The 20080-nt window shown below is 28.3% G+C and overlaps 1 protein-coding gene across 12 annotated transcripts in view; it reads left to right on the top strand.

Moving 5' to 3' along the window:
- Positions 1 to 19870, top strand: part of LOC110281931 (Brefeldin-resistant Arf-GEF family protein schizo) — a 360600-nt gene extending 340730 nt beyond the window's left edge. For 6 of the 12 annotated variants that reach the window (XM_087149817.1, XM_043046170.3, XM_043046168.3 and 3 more), the window contains 14 exons: positions 6988 to 7203; positions 7851 to 8625; positions 9602 to 9949; positions 10344 to 10538; positions 10781 to 10998; positions 11843 to 11924; positions 12028 to 12235; positions 12890 to 13029; positions 14065 to 14190; positions 14993 to 15092; positions 15818 to 15939; positions 16960 to 17176; positions 18331 to 18383; positions 19307 to 19870. In XM_087149817.1, coding sequence (XP_087005943.1) covers positions 6988 to 7203; positions 7851 to 8625; positions 9602 to 9949; positions 10344 to 10538; positions 10781 to 10998; positions 11843 to 11924; positions 12028 to 12235; positions 12890 to 13029; positions 14065 to 14190; positions 14993 to 15092; positions 15818 to 15939; positions 16960 to 17176; positions 18331 to 18383; positions 19307 to 19549 — 3043 coding nt within the window. In that variant the 3' untranslated portion in view covers positions 19550 to 19870. Of the gene's footprint in view, positions 1 to 299; positions 537 to 6069; positions 6443 to 6987; positions 7204 to 7850; positions 8626 to 9601; positions 9950 to 10343; positions 10539 to 10780; positions 10999 to 11842; positions 11925 to 12027; positions 12236 to 12889; positions 13030 to 14064; positions 14191 to 14992; positions 15093 to 15817; positions 15940 to 16959; positions 17177 to 18330; positions 18384 to 19306 lie in introns of those variants that run through there. The other 6 variants (XM_087149819.1, XM_071180701.2, XM_043046169.3 and 3 more) reach the window with 4 other exon arrangements.
- Positions 19871 to 20080: the final 210 nt, after the last annotated feature.

Raw genomic sequence — 20080 nt, 5'->3', positions numbered from 1 at the left:
TTAGTGTATAGCAAATACGTAAAATCCTTTTAAAATTTACCCTGCGAAGCAACTGTTGCTCAGAGTCCCTAAAAATAATTTTCCAGTAACTTTTTGAAGAAAAAAAAAGCATTGCGGCATAAGTTGCAGGTACATTTATATAAAAAAGACATTCCATGATGGTGTAAAAAAAATTTAAAAAGTAATAATCGCAACTCGCGCTCTACACCTGGCTCTATCTTTACATCCTTATTGGACCGCATCGACACGGTGAACGAATCCCTCATTGGCTAGCATCCCTTACACAAAAGTGACAAGCCGGCTTTACTCGGAACATCTGTTCCGTAGGTCCCTGTTTTGAAATTTGCAGCAAAGTTGTAGTTGTGTTTCGAGTTGTTGGGGTGAAAGCACCTTCCCCGTGTTGTCGTTCTGGATATTTTTAGATGGCCTCACGTGTGATGTTGTGTTGAGATATTTATTGGGTGCATTTTATAGTAATTTTGGATATTGCGCCTACTGTTCCAGATGCTTATCTGTTTGTCTGGTTTCATGTGCGGGTAAGTGAGAAAGTGTTCTAAGATAATATTTGTTCTTCTGATTCGTATTTGACCGAATCTCATATTGATGTCATTCTATCTGTATCTCAGAATAAATATTTACAATTGACATTTTCTACACGAAATGTCATCTTCTAATATTTCACCGTTTTTAAACTCATGCGGCTGAACTTAATCCCTCATATTGTTTCAATGTTTACTTTACTTAAGTACGAAGATTTTGACAAATGAGAAAACGATTTCTAAAATGTGTAATTTTTTTTAAAAATCGTTTGCTTCCGGTTGACTCCACGGTTATAATGACTATATTTGTTAAAAGAATATTCTTTTAATATGTATTTATGCCTTAAATTCTAAATACTAAATGTGAACACATCAAAAATAATTTTATTCATATTTAGAGAAAAAGAAACTGCATAAAATTAAAATTTAGAATTGTTCTGGAATTACTCTTAAACGGTTTCGATCTTTCTCTGGCATGAAGTAAGTTTTACAGTTATATATAGCATAAGAAAAAGCGATTATGATATGAGAATGTTATAAGAATTATTATTTGTAGCATCCACTAGTGTTTGTTAAATTACATTTTTATCTTTTAGATTAGAAATTAAGAAATTTTAAATTTTATCCAGTTAGATTTTAGCAACTATATTTTGCTATTGAGCTATTTTTGTTACTTTTAGAACACTTAAATATAATTTGCCCACTTTCTACCATTAAATTATTTTGAAGGGCTTAAAACACAGATCGCTATTTTTTGAATCGAATTTTTAATTGTTGATCGACGATAATTCAATATTTTGTTTGTAATTATTTTCTTTATTTGAACATGCATTATTGTTGTGTTTTAATTGTAACTACTAACAACGCTTTGTAGCATTAATAATTAACGTTACACCTGCAATAGCTGACGCTGCATCCTAATATTTAAACTTATTCTCAGATTTACACTAAATATTCCCGCACATTCATTGTCAATTTTTGCAAGTGCTTATTGAATTTCTGCCTTTTATTCTTAATTTCGAATTTAATTCATAAAAAATTCGATGCATAAAAATAATTTTAAGGAAAATATATTTTGTTTATAATTTCTTAGTTTTTTTTCTACGTGGAGGGTTAAAATATGTAATGCGGAAATAAGTGCTAGTTTTTTTCTATCCCCTCCTCTCCTACGCCCTTTAGAATGAAATTGTTCTTTCTCCCATCCTTTTTTCAGTAAAGCTACAAATAAATTCAGAAGCAGGGTGTTTTTTACAATATCAAAACAAAGATACCTTTTTTACTTCCTATTTTTAGTGTCGCTAAAGTAGGTCAATAATGTGAACCGGCTCAAAATCCATGCAGGTTATGTGAAATATCGCAAAAGAATTTAAATATCTGTATTTTGTTAGCAACACTTCTCGATTAAGTATTTGTTTTCTATAAATAAAATTATTTTAATGAAACAGCAAGCAGTACGTAAAAGTTACATAAATTTTTCTAAAAAGTTTTCGTTTAAGAAAATAATTAACTATTAATTTCCGCACTTAATTTTGTATATTCCTTTCATGTAAATAACCGTAACTGCTGATGTCTGGGAAACCAATAATCCTGATATCTGCATTTAAATAATCATATTCTAAATCTAAATATATTTTATTGTTATAATAGATGATGACTAGATAGATAAAGGGCCATTGAATATATATAATGTCACGAAAATTATGATTAATTATGGTACAAATTGTCAGATTATGGTACAATTCTATATTTTCCAATTCGTTTTGCTTGATTTTGTTCGATTTCAACATACAATAACTAATTTTGCTTTTGTAATTAATTATATATGATTTATTTCAATCGTTTCTTAATTCTGAGCCAGTTTTGATTATGTGTTTTATTTACAAATTGCTTTGAATTTCAACGTAATATACCTTTAGTTAGAGTGTAAAGATCTTTGCTATTAGATTTCGAATGAAACTATCTTATCATTGTTATATTCTGTTCAGGGTCATCTATCTATACGACCTATGTGATTATAACCATATGGAACGTATGGTGAATTTCAGCCTTTTACGATGTGTTTATCTTTCCGATAAGAAATCTATAAGAGAGTACTACCTTCTGAAATGAAATGCTTATGGGTTTTGACTATAAACGTTTCATCAAGATTTAATAACAGACTGCGAGCGCTTGAGTCTTTTTTTTGATAGATGCTTTGTCCGATTTTAGAAAATACTAGATCCTTTTAACGGCAATAAAATTCGCATTTAACAAAAATAGGGTTAGGGAATCCGGGTAAAAGGTTAGATTTATTTAAGAGGAAATTTTTTGTAAGAAAAACATTAAAATGATTTTCATCATAATAGTTTATCCTCTCTTTTTTTTTTTTTTTTTTTTTTTTTTTTGTATTTGTACGGCAAAAACCCTGAAAATCTTTTTCTCATCTATATATATATATTATTTTTCTTTCTCCCATTCCTTAAGCTAACGAATCCCTCCCACAATTTCTTTTAAAGTTCATCTGTGGGCAACACAATGAGGCGGATTTGAAAAGAAAGTAAAAATGCCATTTTCACGCTTTAGGCCTTCTTTGTCATTCGATGTGCCGCATTATTATACAACTTCTTTGGACTCATTAAAGATGGCCAACGGCTAGTGACGCACTTTTTCCATAACTTCCCGCTTTTCTTGTTCCTTATGGATGGGTTTTGAACACCTACTTTTGCAACTTCAAAAGAATGTATTATTTTAAGTTATTGTTGGGATTTTTTTTTCAACTAAATAATGTTCATGATATTGCGAAAAGGATAATATTTAAGTAATGCTTCTTTGTCATTATAAATAATTGCTTGCAATCCTTTTAAATTTTTTACCTTGTGTCAGGTCATTAACGTATATCTCTATTATTATTTAGCTGACAGAAGTTTAAATTTTGGGGCATTTATGTAAAATAAGGAAGATATAGATGTTTCCTTTAAATTGTTTTGGAATTTTATTTTCAATTGTTTTGCGTGTTTATACTAAGACTGTAGCTGTGTTAAAATTTCTGGAATTCTTTGGTGATTTATGTATTTCTAGACTTTTTTTTTTCTTCTTCTTTCATTAAATTCAAATAGAATATATGTTTGCATAAAATAGAATCTGCGTTTTAATTCATATTGCAAAATTTTGTGTAAAATATTCTTTAGATTTATTTTGGCGTTTTCCTTCTGTGGTAATAACTCTTGACGTCTGTAACTCTTTTCAAAGAGCTTTCCCCGTTTTTTAAGTTTTATTCCCAATCTTTCTATTCAAATTTTATTTTTTTTCTTCTCATTTTAAGAAAATTTGAATAACTAATGGATTTTAAAGTCTTACGTATAAGTATTTATTATACCTCTCCTCCCCCTTCTTACAAAATCAGAAAATTATAACCCCCTCCCGTTTGGCTGCCTACACAATATTTGAAGAGTACCATTCTTCGAAATCTATTTACTTTTAAATCTAAAAATTAGTCACATGCATACTCTAAGTTATATCTTTCCAATTATCATCTATGACTAATTTAACTCATCTTTAGATACAAAAGTAAATATTGAATAAGATAGTCATTAATTTTTACATCGTAGAATTGGTTCTGATTTAATAATTTTTTAGTTAAAAATATGCTTTATAATTATTGAATAAGTTAGATTTAAATACTTAAACCGTTTGCCCATTCTTAAAGATGGAATTTGTTTTATTTTAATTATTATGTCTCTATCGAAAGATGATTTTGTAAAATAATTTAAATGCAGCAATATTTCGCTATCTCAGCACATCAATTACTCTTAACTATCAATGTTGAGACTAGAGTGCTAATAAATGAAACTTATTACTTCAACACCAGCATTATCAAAACAATACAAATAACGCGTGTTCTCGTGTATTTTGTCTAGAAACCTGTTCCCCTTTAAAAACTGATGAAAACTGAGATTTGTGTAAACTTAAATCTAATTTTCTACCGGATCTTTTCCATGTAGAAATATAATTATCCTTATAACTATTCAGGGGGAGTCGCCTGAATGAAATTCCTTCAGAGAATCATCAACATGTTAGGTGAAAATCCCTTTGCTAATAAAGGAATTTCCAGTACTTTTCATGCCTGGCTAACTTTCTCTATTGTACCTCTGCTTGTCTAGCTGCTGTTTTGTTTTATCTAACGAGCTTTGGCGATCGTATATTTCTTTATGATTTGCGTCGGCGTTCTGGTTCAGTTAATACCATCTCTGAGGTCAGTTTTTATTATTTATTACTTTCCAACCATGGCTGATCATAATTTGTAAAATGATGGTTTTTGTAACGCTGGGCATTATTTTTTGTAACCCCGTTGAAAAAGGCATTGTTTTTTAGGATGCGGTCATTTTTTTTTTATTGGCGTATCTTAAGTTTATCACTGGCGTTAACTTCCACTTGTGTAATTTATTGCGTCATTTTTTTCCTCCACTGGAATGAAAATAGTTTTTTTTTGTATTTATTTTCATTTATTTGGAATATTTTTTTCAGTTTTATAAGTAATTTAATGTAGTCAAGTATCTATGACCTTTGCGATCAATAGAAGATAATAAAGCACTGATTCATGATTTTTGCATACAAACAAATGTATTAATTTATAAGATATCACGTGAATACTGTAAGATACTACTAGTCAGATTAGATTAGTCTTAGTTATAAAATAATACATACTCATCGTATTGTTGGTTACAAGAACATATATTTGGAAAATTGAAACTAAACCTTTTTCTCCTAGCAAGTCCTAAGTTGTTTCGAATTCATCATATTCGTTAACTATATTTGTCATTGTTTTGATTTTATTCTTTATTTTTTTTATAAAAAGATAAACACTTATAATTTTTTTTTTAAAAATACACGTAAATTTTTTTATGTATCTTATTTATTTGCATAAAAGTTTCTTTAATTTTGTTAATGTTATTAATTAAATGTAAGATTATGAAATGCCAACAATCAGTTGTCGGCCGAAAAGGTTTTGAAGGTTAAGTCTTCACAATTTCGTGACAAACGGCCTGGTAGCAGTAATGTGGTTAAAATTGCGCTTTGGCCACCTTTACTTTCCTGACAAGCTTGGCCCAGATATCAATCTAATGCTAGATTAATTAAAGGCAAAATCTAGAACTTCAAAATTACAGCTCATTGCTAAAACCACTTTGCCATCACGGATGCTGTGAATTGTGTTCGTAATTTATTATGCTCTCTTAATTTATCATTTGTCTCCATGACGAATTGCACCTATAAACAAATTTTTTTTGTATAGTTTTTAAATGCTTATTTAAATTCGTTAGTTAATAAACTAATAATTTTAACATATTGATAACAAAATGGAATGTAGTTTAGTTCTTCGTCTTCTCCGGTCTTTAAAGAATATCTGATTTGATGAATGAAATAGTATTTTATTTATATCCGGCTTATTGGACATCCTGTTTTTTAAAGGCAGCTTAGGAAGTCGCTTTGTAACGACTTCCGAATGATTCATTGATTAAAATTTGTCTTCAATTCAAAAATAACAAAATCCGTTGAATATTTTTGATGGCCCCATGCGGTTAGTATTGCATAAAAAGTAATTTATTTAGTTTAATCTTTCCAAAATGGTAAGAAAACGACTATTATTGCTTGAAATGAAAGTATTGCAAACGATAATAGGATTATTTTGAAATCGAAAAGGAAAAATGCAGTATCATTATACTCCTAAGCATGTTGTTTCTAAGGGAAATGTCTGTGACGTAACAATTCTAGCCGACTTGACGTCAGGACCCGTTCTTTCCTCATTTAAACTTTCTCGAATTAATTCTTTCTTTAGCAATAGTATATCTAATTCTAGATTTACTTGCACTAAAATTGGATTGTTGCGAATAATTATAACCCATGAAGCTAAAAATGCGCAATTTCTTGTAAGTTTTTAAAAGATATTTACTTTCTTGTAAAAATTGTTAAGAATAATTTTGTGCGTTTTTTTTTTATTTTCTATTTGTATGCTTGAATTCCTAATGAAACAAAATATTTGTGATAATTACTAAGATAAATTAAATAATTAGTTTTTATCTAATTCTTTATTTTAAGTTAAATTACAAGTTTTTTATGTCTAATTTGTTACAATGGGATGTTGCTAATTTTGGTTTGCACCGATTTGGTAATCTACTTAAGCAGGTGGTCAACTTATAAACAGATTATGCATTGGTGCAATTGTTTTTTACTAATTTGCTGCTTGATCATAGAGGTCAGCTTAAAAAGTTACTATCATATTAATGGAATTTTTGAATCTACAGCATATAATTTGTCAAAATAATTTTTTAAAGTTTGCGTGTGTTACATTATGAATAAATGAAATACTACTCATTAAATATTCTAAACTATGGAATCTTGAATACATTAATTACATTTTGGAAATTTGAATTTAAATAAAATGATAATAATCATTTTCATTATCCATTTTCAGTTCCTCCCTTAAGCCTGTTGAGCGGGCTTCTTGTGGACCTGGTCCGCCATTGAAGCAACTCCGTTCTTATTCTGTGGAAAGCAACAGCAACTTTGCTTCTTCGCAACTTGGACGCGCCAGACAAAGATCTGTGAGTGGAAATGTTTCCAGCAAGAAGACACCGGTGCGCCGTGTCGATGATGATGCACTCAAAAGATCACGTCTTCATAATAGCCAGTAAGTATAACATTGTGCTTTTACTAGATATAGGTAAATCTCAGTATTCTATAAAGTAGTACTTTATATTCAAGAAAATGTATTATTGCTGGTTCCACCTTTTGTCCTATTTCTAGGACTGTCTAATTATAACCTTAAATAATCGCTGAATTTTGAAAAAAAGATAGTTGGCTCATTGTTCTACTTCTAGATCCATATGTCTCTTTACAACCTTAGTTAACCTCATAGTTCCATAAAAATAGTTGTCTAACTTTAATCCGTTCTAAAAAGATTTTAGTTTGATTTTCCTTTATAATTAGATACATGAAGTGCTACTTAAATATTCTCCTTTAACCCATTCAAAAAGGTTCTTTTAATGTTAGGTACTATGAATTGACCTCTCTTTCTTTTCCTATCTGGTGCCACTTCAGATATAGTGTGTTTAGTTTGTATTTTCTTTTAAGATTTATCTTATGTTCTGAAATCAAAGCATGCCAATTTTTTGAACTTAAACACATTTTTTTGATGGGCAATTGCTAATTATTTCATTTTCCTAAGCACAATATTATTGTTAATGTCAGTTTTTAAAAATGCATTGTCTTGGTCAGAGACTATATAAGTAAATACTTTGCAGCCACCTGATTACCTTATTTCATTGTCTATTTCAGGTACGAGCTCTCCCAGGACTTACTCGACAAACAGGTAGAAATGCTCGAAAGAAAATATGGTGGAGTCTGTGCAAGAAAGGCAGCTCTAACTATCCAAAGAGCCTTCAGAAAATACACCATCATGAAACGATTTCAGGACATTGCGAACGCTTCCAAAGGCGAAAAACGCCTGTCTAGGAGGTTCCCTACCTTCGACTTAGAAAACAAAGAATGGATTGTGTACAACAGCAATGGCACTGTGTCACGCTATCCCCACTTCCAACACCACCAGGCGTGTTACGAGGGTGAACTGAAACTCTGCAATAACTTTCACACCAATATCAATTCCGATGCACTCATGCAATCTCATTACAATGCACTGTATCGCGAACTGAATGAAACTCTAGATTCCGAGGACTGTTCTAGGTATGCCAAACCCTGTCGCACGCAGAGCTTCAGGGAGAGGAGAATCAAATTCCAAGAAGCATATGGACAGGGACCTTATGTGAACGATTACAATAACAAAGACACTTACGATCAGTATATGGGTAAACAGGTACCGCACCTGAATAGTGCGTATTATCAGGATGCGTACCAATCTTCCCGTTCCCCTCCGTCATTCCCGCGTCATCCGGCATGGACTGCAATACCTAGTGCTAATTCTCAAAGAACTCATTGTTCACCTAATCAGACTACAGTTTATGTTCATTCTAGTCCAAGTATTAAAGTTCAGCATTCAGATAACTTCCAACCGATGAGAGATTCTGTGTCATCCGAAGATAGTGCACTCGGTTCAGTAAGAAAGATCTCTTACTTTCTATTATTGTTTAAGTTGTTAAAAGTACTATTTATGTTATTAAAAATACTAGTTTTAAGATTTTTATACTTTTACAGATATCAAAATTTTTGATGAAATTAGTATTTTTTTACATGGCTGGGAACTTTTAGCTGTAATTATTTTATTTTTTACTAAATTTAGTGATCGTTCTATGCTTAAAAAAAAGGTCGGAACAAAAATATATCTTTTCCTCGTAATAAATTTGTTGCAACTTTTTACTTCTGACTTTTTATTTAATTCTACTTCGTAAAGCATACTACTGTAAAGTTTTAAAAATTATGGAATATGCCTTTCCTATATTATTTTATCATGTTTAAATTTAGTTATTACTGTCATTGCAATTATTGTTAAATAATTTTTTTTCGACTGTACTAATTCATGATTTAAAATAAATTTAAATCAGATATTGCAATTATATTTCCTGGAGAAGATGATATAATACTGAACTGTATAAAATCTACAGAGAGCCAGATATTGTGAAATTCATTAAAATAAATCGAATGAACTGGGCAGCTCACATTTTCAGAAGGAATGATGACTCAAATTTAAAGAAAATCCTATTACACAAACCCCTAACGAACAGGAAAAGAGGTAGACCCAGGCTGAGATGGCTAGATTTAGTTGAGACTGATTTCCTTACTCTAAAGGAGAAAAACTGGCGAACAAGTGTCAAAAGTAGAGAGAAGTGGATTCGAATTCAAAGGAAGGCACTGGCCCACCCTGGGCTGTCTAGCCAAATATGATGATGATGATTGCAATTTATATTAAAGTATTAAAAATTTTGCAGCAATCTGCAGTGTTTGAGATGTACATTATTATTATTTTAATGACCAATGTCATTATTTTTTCACTATTATAAACTTTCTACTCCTTTTTTAAATTTTTCTTAAAATTGACATTTTTATTGATTTTTGTTATTTTTTTTTCTTTCTAGCTAAGTGTAGATATAGATCCAAATGAAGCAGACTCCAATCTGCTTCGTGGTTCATCCACTAGACATTCTCTTCAAATTAGTCCTTCCAAAATGGCAACATCTAATGTTTTACAAAGGAACGCTGTGAGGGCAAGTGATGTGGCTCTCAGCAGGCGAGTGAGTCCTAGAGTAGTAGTAGTAGAACAGAAGAAGGTGCCACCCCAGGTTCCTAAAAGAACGTCCTCTATACCCGGCAGAGATGACAGTTCTGAATCTGTAGATGTGATATCTGAAAATAGTCAACAGTCTACCTGTAAATCTTCTAATAAAACTGTAGAAGCTTCTCCAGTCTGGAAAAGAAAATCTCTAGTGAGTTATTATTACTATTATTATTTTGAGAACTTAGTGGAAAATTATATTAAGGGATATTGTTCAATAGTGGAAAATCATATTAAGGGATATTTTTCTGTAGTGGAAAATTATATTAAGGGATATTTTTCAATAGTGGTTGATCAAATTAAGGGATATTGTTTTCAATAGTGGAAAATTATATTAAGGGATATTTTTCAATAGTGGAAAATCATATTAAGGGGTATTGTACAAATAGAATTTTCCTTAGGAATAAAAAAAGGGGGCTGGGTGGTACCTCTGAGAAAAGGGCCCTCATTTTACTCTGTAAAGATGTATAAAAATGTGTAATATTATGTGTGTTCTAAACTTCAGTTCAATGTGTCATTCTAAATCAAATCTTTGATTGCATTAGGTCTTAGCAGAACAGTCCATTAGCGTGGAAGACAAACGTCTAAGCAATATATCAGAAAATAGTGAAGACAGTATGGATAGTGGAGGTGGTTATTCCAATACGCCACCTGCTGATATGAGTCATTCCTTCAATGTACATAATTACCCTGATGTTCGAACGCCTCATGATTTACCTGGTACACCAACTATTTATAAGGTATGGACTGTTTTATTATTGTATTTGTTTAGAATTATCTCTTATAAATATCTTAAATGAAATTAAATGTGGTTAATCTCTTATAAATGACCAAATAAATAATTGCACTCAAAAATGTATGTTTTATGTAAGCTGTAACTAACTTAAGTATAAAACTATTCTAACTTAAGCATTAAACTGTTGTCTTAACAGATAGTTTAAAACTTTGTATTTTTAAATTGCTTTTTTCTCCCATCCAACAGCTAACAGAAATCCAGAGGAAGAGACAATATAGAGTGGGTCTTAATCTATTTAATAAGAAACCTGAACGAGGAGTTCGCTACTTAATTCAACGAGGATTCTTGGAGGCTTCTCCCCAAGCTGTTGCCAGATTCCTGTTGACGAGAAAAGGTCTCAGCAAACAAATGATTGGAGAATACCTAGGAAATTTGCAGAATTCATTCAATATGGCAGTGCTTGAGTAAGAAAAAATGCCTATCCATTTAATTTATCTTTAACTTAGAAAAACTTGTTTTAAAATACTGTTGAAATTAGTTTTTCTAAAATAATTTCCCGTTAAAAATTTCTAAATAGAATTTTATCTTGCAAAATTTTAAATATAATAATTTTTTTTCTCAATTTTTATATAACATTTTAATGGGATTATTATTCTTTATTCTAAATAAAATTTTAACTGTAGTATATGTTGTAATAATCTTAATGTTTTTTTAACTTAGATTGATCTAAATTTTATTTTATATTTCTTTAAAGAAACTTAAAATATTTTTAAATATATAAATCTTGATTTTAAATTAATATCAATAATGACATGTATTGTTAATTGATAAAAATTTATTTAGGGAGAAAAAAAGCATTGTTTTCTTCTGCAAAATAGATTTTTTAAAAAAATTTAAGCTTTAATTTTGATAAATATTGTATTATACTTAATTGATTAAGGTATAAAAATTTTATGTTAGTTTATCAATTGCTGTTATTATTTTTATTTTAATTTGTTTAAAAAATATTAAGTTCAAACAATTAAAATTTTTATTTTTACTTGTTTGAATTCAATATTTGTTATCATTTGTTAATCATTTGTTATGAAAAATATTCTTGTTCTGAAATTTCAGTATTCCTAATACATTGTTATCACATATATGTTTTTCCCAGATGGAATTTTATTTTAAAATTGATTAAACTAATGGTTTTTCTACTCATTTTAAAAATCTTACATAAACTAAGACTTTTATGGGCCTTCATTTTTCTAGTATCTTCATATGTTTTATACTTGTCCCCAAAATATTTATGTTTCTATTTTTTTCTAGATGTTTTGTTCAAGAATTGGACTTGGCAGGCATGCAAGTTGATGTTGCACTTAGGAAATTTCAAACATTTTTCAGAATGCCTGTAAGTTTTACATCTTTTTACTTTTTTAATCATTTTAAATATTATTTTTACCATATATATTTTCTTTTTTTATATTATTCTAACCTTATTTGTTACTTTGCAGGGGGAAGCACAAAAAATAGAAAGACTAGTTGAAGTATTTAGTCACAGGTATATTGACTGTAACCATGACATTGCTTCCAAGTTTCATAATGCTGATACAGTGTTTGTGCTGGCTTTTGCAATCATTATGCTGAACACAGACCTCCACACCCCTAACATGAAAGCAGAAAAGCGTATGAAAATAGAAGAGTTTATCAGAAATCTTAGATGTAAGTATCATACTTTCTAAATTTATGAACAAATGTTTTTTTTTTTTCTAGCTTGATTCTTTTTTAGGTAATTATTTTTTACATTATCAGCGGTTCTTTTTTTAAAAATTATTTTGAATGAATTGGTTACCCTGATCTTAAATTTAATGTAGGTTTATTGATCTGGGATTACTAAAATTTGACTATGTCACTATAAAATAATTATCAGTTTTATACCAGCGCAATCTATATAATGGGAATGGCATGCTGTTTTCGTTTTTTGATTTTTAGTTGTGTTTAGATCTGTTATTGTCACAAAATAACATATTTCAAACTTTTTTTTTAACAAAAAATATAATTGAAACATGCTAATGGACCTGGGAAAATGTGTACAGATTAGACTAGTAATATCTTTTAGTTGCAGATTAGTGATTAAATTTTCTTAATTTTTACTCCAGTGCTAATGTAATCTAAAGTAAGTGATAGTTGTAGTATCTATTATTAGGGTTTGATTCTTATCTTAGTAAAAGGAAATATTTTCTAATATTGACACATAACTCCCCTCTTTTTTTTTCATTGTTAAGAATTATAATATTTGAAAAACATTTATATACATTTTATAGTATTCATTTTTAGCAAATGTATAAAATTCTTAATTTTTTTATTTTATTTTAGCCATTGATGATGGTCATGATTTGGATCGAGATATGCTGGTGGGTATTTATGAAAGAATCAAAACAAATGAATTCAAAATGGGATCAGATCATGTGACACAAGTGCTAAAAGTACAACAAACAATCGTTGGTAAAAAGCCAGTAAGTTTTTCTTTTTCTTACTTGACATGTAAATTTTTCAGATTAAAATTTTTTTTCACTCAGTTTCTATGTCAGCCAGTTATTCAAGTTTTTTAAAAAATATATTTTTTTTAAAATCTTAAACAAAATCACATGCTACCAATAATTAAAACTTCTTCATGTTGAAACTGTTAAGCTTTACTGGCTAAAGTGTTTCAAACCAGTGTTGTTAAATAATCAGTAACATGCATTGGTTTAAACTTAAAAATCTCTTAAGTATACAAAAATTTCTGAATATGCATATATTTTTTAAAATATCTATTTTCTTTTTTTTTAAAAACTTTTTTTACAAACTTTCACTCATGATTAAATTAGCGGGATTGTTTAATAATCAAGAAAGTGTTTAATAATTGGGATGTGGGTTAAATGGAGTATTTTTATTGAAATTAATGCACTAAAAATATTTAATTTCTTTTAAATGCGTAATTGTTATACACATTGACTAATCAGTGTTGACAATCGCTTATCAAGGACAAATTTAAAACCACACTTCATAATTTTTTTAACGTGAAATTAACAAATCATTTTAAAGTATCAATTTTTTTCTTCAAATTTTATTGGTGACAACATATATTGAAACATGTCTGTCTCTCTTCTTTGCTTTTGAAGACAGTCTTGAAGGTAATTTTATGCAATGTTATTACTTAAAGAAAAGGATAAAGTTTATTAATTTTGTTTTTACAAATGATTTAGCCAAATTTATTAGTAAAAATGTTTTTTCTTTGAATTTCACATTAATTTAGATTTTTATAGCTTTTTATGCAAAAGTTTAAAAAAAATTTTGACTTTTAAATAAAACAGAATTTTTTATATAATTTTAACATTAATTTCACTGTTATACAAACTAAAATGTATTAACTACTGTATGTATTACTAAAATGTATTATTTGATTTATGTGTATTTTTTTTATTGAGATATTTTAAAGACGTTATTATCTTAACATGTAGTTGGATAACAATATACTAATCAAAATTTTTCTTTCTTTCTTAAACCAGAATCTAGCTTTACCTCATAGGCGTCTCGTCTGTTACTGTCGATTGTATGAAGTGTATGATGTAAGTAAAAAGGAAAGACCCGGAGTTCATCAACGAGAAGTGTTCCTATTCAATGATTTATTAATGGTTAGTAGGCACATAAATATTTTTAGATTACACTTTTTTAGATTTTTTAAATGCAGTTATAAATTTTCGCTAAATTTTATCGAAATATATATTTAAAAAAAAAAAAAAAAACGTGAAGCACAACTTCTTTTAAAAAAAAAATTTTTTTTTAATCATCTGTTATCTCGCTAATCAAAATTATAATTATAAATTGCTAGAAAGTTGTTTTTTAAATCTTAATTACTGTTACAAGATTTATTTTTAAAAATTGCAATTTGAATTTGAAAGTATGAAAAATAACTTTTTTTCCTTCTTTTTATCGTTAGCATTATTTTTTTACACTAACCAAACCTTATTTCATATAAATTTAATTTATTTTAATTAAAATATATTGAGAAAACTTATACAAAATTCTAAAGACTCTATTTTAAAAACTGTTTTGTCCTAGTCTATTGTATAAACATCAGTGTAAGAAATTTAAAAAAATGAAAGAAAAAAAATCTAAAATATCTTTTTTTAAATGGTCGCTGTCTTGACTGTCTATGTAAATTATGTCACATCAAGATTATTATAAAATTTGTATTAAAGCAAATTGGAACGACAAATTTTTATTCAATTTCTGTTTTATATTGTACAAAAATATATGTTCCTCTAGATTATTAAAAGTCGTAACAAGGAAATAATTCAACTTATACTTTATTGACTTAAAAATATATTTCGGCTTTTATTTAATTTCTTCATATGACTGATTAGGTTACTGAAATTTTTGTTTACTCAATTCATGTTGCTGTGTATTTACAACAATGCCCATGTTACATTTTAGGTTACCAAAATCTTTAGCAAGAAAAAGAATAGTGTAACTTATACTTTCCGCCAGTCTTTCCCACTTTGTGGTATGAGTGTCACTCTTTTTGAAGCCCCATGTAAGTATACCATATATTTTTTAATTTTCAAAATATTTTATTAAATTTAAATTTATGTTTTCTGATTCCGCACATAAAAAAGCAATTTTAGAGCATTTAAAACTGTATGTTCTAAATTGAGCCGTTAATATATCGCTATCCCAGTGTATAAATTAACCCCCTAATTTTTATTACAAGAGGGGTTTTTTTTGTTTTAGGTGAGTGATAATAAAAAACAGATGTAAAAATTTCGAAATTTTAAAAACATGAGATACACATTATATCAAATTAAAAGTATTTTTTTATATTGTTCTTTCTTGGTATATTTGCCCTCAAATAAAGATGTTCTATGCTGACCAATCTTTAAAAAACCTCTAAACTTTTCATTGTGTAATGTTTTTTGAAATACTCTCAAATAAATTAAAATTTCATATTCTTATTTTTTTTAATGTAATTTAAATTGTTTTTTAAGTAAGTATTATGAGAGAAAATGCAAAATTTTATTTTAACAAATTAAAAATGGTTTTTGATAAGGGTAACTTGACACAGTTATTCAGTCATTATTTATAATCCATCGATATATATTGATCAACAAATATCTGACTTTATTACTGGTGTATTAGTTGGCCCCCCTGATTTTTGAAAAAACTTATACATTGGTATATGCATAAGATATTTTTTTCAGTGTAGTAGCTAGTATAGTCTTTTTTGAAGTATTATTATTAATTCTAAATTTTTTCTTCTAGATTATCCTCATGGAATCCGTTTAAGCCAAAGAGTTGATGATAAAGTATTGATTACTTTCAATGCTCGAAATGAACACGATCGATCCAAGTTTGTTGAAGATCTTAAAGAATCCATTCTAGAGGTAAATTTTATTCTAAACATGTCATATTTATTTCATAAACAGTTTTTTTCCAACAACATTTAATTGCCTTACTGTGCAAAAGGAATGAACGTTTTATTTATATTTTAAATTTGTTTAGAATTTACTGAATTATTATACTGCAGAACTGTTATAGTTTATTTTAAAAGTAATAGAGTAAAATAATTAATTTTGCTATAAAGTTTATGTTTGTTACTTTCTCATATACAGAAATTGATAAACATTAAATTAAAAAAAGGAAAAAGTTATTAGTTATTTTTTTAGGTGTGCTTGGAGTTCTTTACAATAAATTTAAAGAAATTCAAATCCCATTGTTCCCATTTAAAATTATATTTTTTATTTCTTTAGTATTTTATTTCAAAATAAGAGTTATTGAAAAAAATAGCAAGCCAAATGTTCTTTCCAAGTGAATATTTTAACAATTACATTTACAATATATATGCAATTGCATTTGTAATATAATATGTAACATAGTGTTACTCTAAAATATTTATTGTAAAGTATGTTATATTCCAAAAAAAATTCTTTTTTACTTTTTAAATTTTATGTCAAATATAACTTTAAATGTCAATAAAAATCAATGACAGAATATTAACTTGGGTTTGGTTATAACATCTATAACACATATCTAGTTAAAGATATTCTTGAATGGGGTAATAAATCATTTTATATTTGTAAAATCATTTAATTATTTGATTTTTTTAATAACTAAATATAGGCATTAATTGATCCTGAAGTCTTGAATTTTAATTTTGTTTTGAGCATTTTTTTTAATCAAATGTATAATTATTTTTAGAAATTATTTATTGATTGTAAAACCATTAGTTTCATTTTATGTATTCTTTTAAAATATTAAATATTTTAAAAACAAGAAGTCTTAGTTTAGTCTAATTTTGGCATGTCTAATCTTCACATAGTTTTTAAGATTTCAGAATGACTTATTTGTAAAATAATTTAGTGTTTTAGAAAATATTTATTTACCGCTTATTGCATTCATTATAGATGGATGAAATGGAAAATCTGAGAATTGAAGGTGAGCTTGAGAAGCAAAAGATGACGAGGGTAAGAGGTGCAGAAAATAGAGATTCCGGTGTGGCTGACATGGAAATAATACCTCAACAATCGAAAGATGGAAAACTCTCACCAGAAAGTGTGGCCTCCTCCAGCAACCTTAAACGTTCTGCATTGTCCAACTCCCTGCTAGACCTCCATGAACAACGTAAGTATTTTCTTCTAAAATATTATCTTTCTAGATTCTTGTCACTCATATTCAATCTACTATTGATTTGTAAATTATCATGTAATATTCTATCTGAATGTAAATGTGTTCTATAAAAGAATCTAGATTATTGGTTTTGAACAGCTAATCCAATTTAGGGTTTAAGACTATTAATGTTCAACCTTGAAAGCTTATAATTTTGAACCCAGTCTAGAAGACAAGGGAACTGCTGGATCAAGTATTGGGAAAAGTTTGCATTTGTGGAGGACTTTTTTTTATGGAACTAGCCTGCATTTGTGTTACATGGATAGGAAAACCACCCACAGTTAGCCTGACGGCAAGGGGACTCTAACCCGTGATCCGTCTACCACAGAGAATCTTTTACATCAGCCCTGTGGTAGGTACAAGCCGAGAGCAGAATACATAGCAACCAGACATTGCTGGGATTCAAACCCGGGTCACCTCATTGGAAGGCAAACGCTCTGTCCCCTGATCCAACATGGTTCAATAATTATCTTTTTAATCTTAACCCATGCTGACCTAGTGTGACATACACCACGCAAATTTCAAAAATCAAGTAGTAGCTTATAAAAAAAAAATATACAAAAAAAAATCAGGCATTATCGATTTTATTATTCATCCTAATATTCTATCGTAAATGGGACTTTTTCTTTCTATCTACGCATGTTTAAAATTTTTAAGTTTTTTTTTTTTTTTTTTTTTTTTAAATAATTTTTAGTTCATATTTTTCTTTAATTTTTGGTAATGTTTTGTTTTTTGGATTTTTATTAATTAAATTTTTCATTTTAATTTATTTGCATTTTATTTTATAACACTGTTTATTACAAAAAAGGGGAAATATATATATGGATAATCAAACTTTATTATTTAATTATTTTTATTTATTCATTTTTGCTATTTTAACACTTTAAACATTAATGAAAACTGTAGCTCAATTTCTTATAATATACTATTATATGATTTATATAAATTTAAGACACAAAAATTTCCTAAAAGTACAGTGTTAAATAATAATAATACAAAAAAAAGTTATGAACCATAATTTAGATAAATTTTTTATGTACTCAAATAGTAAATTATGAAAAGTACTGTTTTTAACTTTATTTTAAAATAAGTTTCTATTTATGTTACAGAAATTAATAAACCAGTTCGAAGGGGAAGTGCAGGCTCCTTGGATAGTGGAATGGTAAGTTTATATTATGATTTTTTTCTACTATATTTTCAATGCATAAAAACTAGTTATTAATTGTAAAACTTAAAATTACTTGCTCTAGGTTTTTTTTAATTGATACTTTGTTATTTATTTGTTTCATTGAAAACACTTTAGTCATCTTGAATCTCAATGGGAATTTTTTTTATTAATATGAATTCTGCAATAGATTTATCAAAATTAAAAGTCTATTTTTCTACAAAGCTTCTAGCTTATAAAGGAAGCTATACCATGGGAGAAGTTTTTCATGGCTAATTCTCTTTCACCTCATAGCTAATTGTCTTTCTTCTCTTTTTTTAACGAAAAATAATGCACCATTAATTGCTTATTTTTGCATAATTTTCAGTTTAAATTATAACAAACTTTTAAGTTGTTCATCAAATAATCATTTTTTGTTATTTTACTTTTTTTTGAAAAACAAAAATCTGCACCTTTTTAAACATTTCTTTTAGTTTACCTTTTTTGAAGATTATAAATTTTTCTCTTAATTTGACAATGAGAGAGAATTACTGATTAATGATAAAAAACTTAAGTTTTTTTCTCTAATTTAAATTGAAAATTATGAGAAAATGAACATTAAAAATGCATTTTTTATAAAAAAGGGTATTTATATTAAAAAATCATTAATAAACCCCTCCCCATCCATTAAGAGAAACTTATAAAAAATTTAACCTGTTAAGAATAACCCTAATAAAATTAGTAGTTCTAATTGTTAAACTTTAAAATTTGAAAAAATCAATGGCTGTTGAACGGCATTTGTTATGAAAAGTTTCTTCCGTATATAGCATCCTCTTAATCAGCATTCATGACTTATAAGTTATTCTGAAAATGTACTTAAAATAGAACTCTTTTTAAATCATCTACTATTATTTTAATTCTGTACATTTTTTTAATTCCAGTCAATATCTTTCCAGTCTTCTGCAGCAAGCAGCGTAAGCCATGACTCCTCCCCACAAATTGTCCACGCCAGTTCCACGTCTTCTGGGTCAGGATCAAGTCTGGGAAGTACTCGTAGCGGCCAAGATTCATCATCCAAACCACCACCATCGCAAGCAGGATTCTTAGGCGGCCTTTTCAGTAAAAAAGCAAAAAACACTAGTAAAGGCAATTTGAGAAAACCCATTGATACGCCAGATCCTTAAGACGAGTGTGTGTTTAGAGTTGCAAAATAGAAAAACACGGCTTTTTGTAAATTATTAGTGCATTAGCAATCTCTTTGCTACAGCTCTTTGCATCAGACAAATCAATATCTCAATCTGCGCAATGATACAAACCCAGTGATGTTGACACATAGCTTTATTTGAGTTTTAATATGCACACATCCCCCATGTGTGTAAATGGTGTACATAGTCTTCTATCTCCTCCATAAAGAAGTGTGTAAAATAGACTTATGTATATAGTATTTAGTTATCTCATTTCTCTAACCAGACTGAGATTTTGTGTACAAATGAAGAAAAAGAAAAGAGTTAATATATATTGAGAGTGTATGATATTTAAATAAAAAAAATATATATTATATTCAGAATAAAATAGCTTTGAAGAGTTAGTGTATTATAGACCAGCTCAAATTTAATACGAAGATGAGTTTTATGTATTTAATAGTGAAATCTTGTCAAGTTTCGTGAATGAAGTACTTATCTCTTTGTATGCGGTGTGCAATTCGGCAAGTAATT

The sequence above is a fragment of the Parasteatoda tepidariorum genome, chromosome 8 (genome assembly GCF_982258835.1).
Source record: "Parasteatoda tepidariorum strain Cologne lab strain chromosome 8, Ptep-v5.0, whole genome shotgun sequence".
Lineage (NCBI taxonomy): Eukaryota > Metazoa > Arthropoda > Arachnida > Araneae > Theridiidae > Parasteatoda > Parasteatoda tepidariorum.
The sequence above is the reverse complement of the archived record's forward strand: the minus strand, read 5'-3'. Positions and strand labels throughout refer to the sequence as shown.